The sequence below is a fragment of the Ceratosolen solmsi genome, unplaced genomic scaffold (assembly GCF_000503995.2).
Source record: "Ceratosolen solmsi marchali unplaced genomic scaffold, CerSol_1.0 scaffold43, whole genome shotgun sequence".
Taxonomy (NCBI): domain Eukaryota; kingdom Metazoa; phylum Arthropoda; class Insecta; order Hymenoptera; family Agaonidae; genus Ceratosolen; species Ceratosolen solmsi.
The window spans coordinates 4,422,685-4,428,537 of record NW_011948431.1 but is presented as its reverse complement, the minus strand read 5'-3'; the positions used below and the strand labels follow the sequence as shown (position 1 = coordinate 4,428,537).

Sequence of the window (5,853 nt, the reverse complement as noted above, 5' to 3'; positions counted from 1 at the left end):
TTGATGCTGAAGAGATAACCTTCGATGAGGCGAATTTAATATTGCAGCAAAAAAAAAAAAAAAAAAAAAAAAAAACTAAACCAACAAAGATAAACGAATACAATTTGAAGGATTATATAAAAGATATATAAGATCTTTTATATCAAGTTAACCGACATTAGTATTTTGAAATTAGTAAATCAAATCGACAATAACTATTGTAATTATAAGCTATGATTTTAAGAAGATGAACTGTTAAACAAAATTTTCAACAGAACCTATTCATTTTGGAAACATCATCGAGGTAAAAACTACATTCATACAAGTTACAACAATTATTTCGCCAATGTCCACCGTGGATTCCATTTTAAATGATTAAGCATTCAGATAAATTAAATTATTAAAATAAATCATGGGCATATAGAAAATATAAAAATATAGACATAGCAAAAAGGAATTAAAAAATAGATGGTAAATCAAAACAGCTTTGAAATAGTTTTTTAGGCCACAATATAAAAGTAAATATAAATATTATAATAATATATGTTAAAATAAATAAAATAAATTATGTTAAGGAACGAAATAATTCAACGAAAAATCTTCAAGGATAAATTAAAATTCTTTATAATTAAAACTTTATAATAATAATACATCTTATAGAATTGTGACGCAGAAATTAAAATAAAGTGCAAAACAATATAGGGACGCGTTTAAAGAGAAATAAATTTAATCAATAGGATGAAAGATAGACATATCTATGCTTAGTGATTTATTGTGGGAATGAAGCTTAAAAAAAATTAACAAATAAATAAATAAATAAATAATACAGAAAAGATTTTAAGATTTATGTCAATTAATCGCCATTACTTTATTATTGCACAAATAAAGTTTTGTAAATTTAAAAACTGGAAAAGTACAGGATAAAATTTATTTTATGGCCATTAATGACTGCCTAACGAATAATTTAATATTTAAAGATTATTCTCTCTTATCGATAAATAAATTAATATTATCATAATAATAACAATATATAATAATAATAACAATAATAATAATAATAATAATAATAATAAATTTAATTAATAAGCCATCAATCTATAGAGCAAGTATGTACTTGCGCTGAAAAATTTATTAATATGAATGTATGCAAATATAAAAGTCACGCAAAATAGAAAAATAATGATGATACGTGAGAAAAATATTTTATATGTAAATGGAAAAAGATACAGCATATATGTGTAAGCTGTAAGTCGAATAGAATAACTTACTCTACAAACAAATATGACGATAATGTGAATTTGAAAATCAGAGAGAAATGCAGAAGGTGGAAATATTCGACACCGAATGACGACTGATAAGAAACGCCGACTTGCTTGGGTAATCAAAGACATTAAAAAGGATACTTGAGACTATTGTAAGAAAAGTAGAGATATTATAGCGATCAGCAGTTCCTCATCTTGACGACAACGAGACCGTGGCAATGCAGATGAAATGATAACGAGAAACCGAAATCACGTGCCATAAGCAAATAAAAGACATCTCAAGTAATTGCGTTCGTCTTTCTCTCTCAGTCCTTGTTAATTTCATTCACGTACATAAATACATATTCTTTCCGTAATTTCATAATTAATTTATGTTATTTTAATAATTCATTAATGTTTCCAGTTTTAGTGTATGACTTGAGTTGACCCTCCTCTTCTCTCACTCCCCCCACCCTATTTATTAAAATCATTAATTAAATCTGCATAAAATAAATACTTTACTCAAATAATTATTTATTATGATGAATAGATAATATAATTCAGAAAAAGAATAAATGAATAAATGCATATTTTATCAACATATCGACACTGCACTAACAAAGCAACAGAACAAAATAATAATTTAATCGTTTAATGATACATGTCAATCACAATAGAATTCACGAAAATTCAGACCTGGACAACTAGTGATCGGGTGCCAGATTCAAACCGTTATTAAAGTACACCACCAATATTAAGTTGAGTAATTGTTGTCTAAAAGAAAAAAAAACAATCATTAAACAAACGAGCAATGAAGTGGAAAGATTTCGATAGAGCCACTATTGAGGTATAACACGTGATCCGCGACAATTAATAATAATAACACCATTCGAATTATTCAATAGATACTGCGCGTCACTATTGTAATGAAATCTAAATATAATCAACAATAATTATGGCCTTGTTATTTTACAATCCAATTATTATCTGATTCTCAAGATTCCTGATATTTAAAGCTCATCAAATACATTAACAAATAATGTGAGAAACCGTATACTTATTAACATTGATCAAACTTTGATTTAATATGAAAAATACAAATTTGATCGATTATTAATAACATATGTAGATTACCTAATATGGAAAAAAAAAGACTATTAATAACCTAATCAAGTTTAGAATGAACATTGAAGACTTAATAAGCTTATAATCCTGTAAAAACTACAATCATTTATCAATTTAATTTTAAGTATTAAATATTACGAGGATGATAAATTTAAATTTCAACATCAAAAGATAGTCTATGACACAACCATTAATATTTAAAATTCATAGATGAGATAAAAAAATGTTATATTTATGATATAATAATTACCTATGAAATTTTAAAATTTTTTCTGATAATAATAATGTAAAAATACTTAGTAAATGTATACTATATTCTAATATTAAAAAAATTTCTCTCTATTCACATCCAAAATGTTAATAAAAAATGTAAACTACGTATCTCACAAATTTTTTTGTTTTGTTTTTGAAACTTAATAAAAACCAGAGATTTGAGTGGTCTAATCATTTGAATAAAAAAATATCCCTATATTATTAAATAGTTGTAATCAATTGTAGAGTTTTAGTTTTATAAAATATGTAATACTTATACTGTAATCAACAATATAATATTATCTAAATAAATTTATCATGAATCACATTATAATTAACATTTAACATAAAGAAGCGTATTTCATCATTAAACACATAATCACAATTAAAGGAATTTTCCTTCCATGTTGCTAAGTTAAAATTATTTAAATTATCATACATATTTAATTTAAATAATTATTATTATTTAATTGGTACTTTAAAATCATATATAATACTAAATATAAATAGTCTTATAAAAGAAATTCAGATAAAGAGTGAAAAATTTTTATAACATTTAATAATTTGTCCTAATTTAGATAAATTAAAAAAATATATTATTAAGTTAAACATGATAAATAATGTCGCATTATTCATTAAGAATATAATTTATATATCGTTATAAAATTCTAGATTTCCTCATAGACTACGCTACACTAAGCTTTTTACATTTTGTACTGGATTCTGCGAATACAGTATCACCGCAAAACTGACTATAGCAATGGCAAGAGCTGTGTTCAAATAAATTGGAATACCGAAAAGTATCCAGCAAAATACCGCTGTAAAAACTAATTCTAAGGCACTAGCAAAAGTTTTCACAATTGAGTTAAGATTTTTTAAGAAAAAACTCGTAACAATACCTATTGCTGCATTATTACACATAATTAAGATAACCTTAGGGTCCATGAAAATACTCGACCCTGCATTATCGAATGCTTCGATGAGGTGACCTTGTACCAATAGCACTGCTACGTTGCACAGTATACTGTCGACATACATAAATACATTTTGTACAAAGATATTTACATTCGCAGCCTCTCCTTTTAAAAGATATTCATTATAAACACCTGCCAAGCATGAACATATTGTCTGAAACAAGCCATTAAATTTATTTAAAACTAAAATTACGGATGTTTAAAAAATTTAAGAATAAATTATTCAATAAAAAATAATATGACTCTAAATTATATCTTTAAACGAATTTGTATAAAACAAATTTTTTGTTAAATATGTAAGAAATATCGAATAAAGAACCGAGGTGTAACAGTAATCTATATTTACTTTATATAATAAGTACATACTGATTAGAAACTTTTAATTTAATAAAATATTTGTTTACATATATACATACAGTAATTTATATAATCCAATAATCTATCTTTATAATCAATATTACATTCGTTGTTATTTTAAGTTTATAATAGATATTAGATAATAAATATTGACTTTGATTTATCCAAGTGATTTATAATTTTATTATTAGAATTTTATTTGCTCAAAACAATTATGTAATTTTTATAATTAATATATAATAGAATATTTTGAGCGTATATTTGTGTAAACAGTGTAAAATGTTTCTATTATTATTATTATTATTATTATTATTATTATTATTATTATTATTATTATTATTATTATACAGTTAATACGATTCAATATTCAATCATCATAATGATAATAAACATTGCAATAATATTGTTGCTTAAAATTAATTTTAATATAAGCAACGAATGTAACAATTTTAATGAAATTTATTTAAAGATATTTTTATATTGCTATACGTGAAAGAAGTCTAATCACTAATAAAACTTATTAAGATAATATTACTTACCTGAATAAATATAAATACAATATTAATATTTAAATGCAAGGTTGTTTGCGAAAAGGCATTATTATAATCAAGATTCAAATGTTTTATCATACAACCTAATGTCAACAAAATAAGTGCTATCCATTGTTTACTAGATAATTTCTTTTTAAAAACAATCTAAAAAAAAAAAATTTTATATATATATATATATATATATATATATAAATATTCATTACAATACAGAGAAGTATATAAGAATTTTATAAAAATATAATAATACATTGAAATTGTAAATTAATATTTACCTGGAAAATTATTCCTGTTATAACAACACGCAATTGAAGTAATAAGAAATATGTTGGTGGATCAAATGCCGCTAGATTTACAAAGGATAAATTATTATAAAGGCAATATAAAGAGGATGGAACCATGTACAGCAACAATACTATAAAATGAAAACAATAAAGTAGAAAAAAAAAAAATATTAAAGTGATTATTTTGTATAAGCATTCCATATTAATTGCAATTCCTGAGATGACAATATAATTTACCTTTTCTGTACTTGAATATTTCTTGAAATAAACTTTTAAATGCATTCCTAGAATAAAAATAATAATCTTTAATTAAGAATTCATGTTTATGAAAGGTAGATGTAAACTTTAACTTACTCCTTACAATACAAAACAACGGAGCTTAATAATTTTAGAACTTCAGTCATGAGAACAACTATAACAATATTATAATTATATTCTCCTTTATCTTGGGACCATTTTATAATAATTCCTAAAAGTAAAGAAAAATGAATGAAAAATAATCAAAGCAAATGCGAGATTATTGAAAGCAATCTAAGGAAAGTGATTAGATAAGAGAGTCACATTATGCCGCAGCACACAATCGACTGCAAGTAATTTAAATGCAACTGCCTCCATCTTCTAATACTAAATCAAAATAATTTTTAATAAGCGTTACAAACGCCACTATGAAGTTAATAATAACTCATCACGGCTACGGGTGATGCTACGGAGCTAAAAGCTTTTGAATTAAAATATTGACACAGCCAGTGGCAACGCCAGAGAATTGTCAAAAATCATTAATCACGAGCGTATTGATTATTTACGAGTAAACCGTGCACGAGGAAATTCTTTGAGAATCACTTTATTTGAGAAGAACCACGTCGGTGATACATAGGACAAATTATAACCTTAAAGTACGAACCTTGATTAACGAAAAGAGTTATATAAAGGAAGAAAATAACAGCGCTCCATTTTCCTGGAAACAGTTCCGACCAGTTTATCATGGACATTGTTTCCTTCCTCTCAAATAATCAACACTTCAAATCGGCGCTCCTTCAGACGATCATTTTGTTAACATTGGTCCACGACTCTTCGCTTCCCACTCCCCTCGAAT

At 24.8% G+C, this 5,853-nt stretch overlaps 1 protein-coding gene across 1 annotated transcript; it reads right to left on the bottom strand.

Annotated features, from left to right (window-relative positions):
- Nucleotides 1-3,224: 3,224 nt before the first annotated feature.
- Nucleotides 3,225-5,853, bottom strand: senju (UDP-galactose transporter senju). Its single transcript, XM_011502093.1, has 6 exons — nucleotides 5,662-5,853; nucleotides 5,115-5,229; nucleotides 4,998-5,044; nucleotides 4,752-4,891; nucleotides 4,468-4,623; nucleotides 3,225-3,725 (listed from the first exon to the last, which is right to left on the bottom strand). The coding sequence occupies exons 1-6, from the start codon at nucleotides 5,747-5,749 to the stop codon at nucleotides 3,288-3,290; spliced, it is 984 nt and encodes a 327-aa protein (XP_011500395.1). The 5' UTR covers nucleotides 5,750-5,853; the 3' UTR covers nucleotides 3,225-3,287.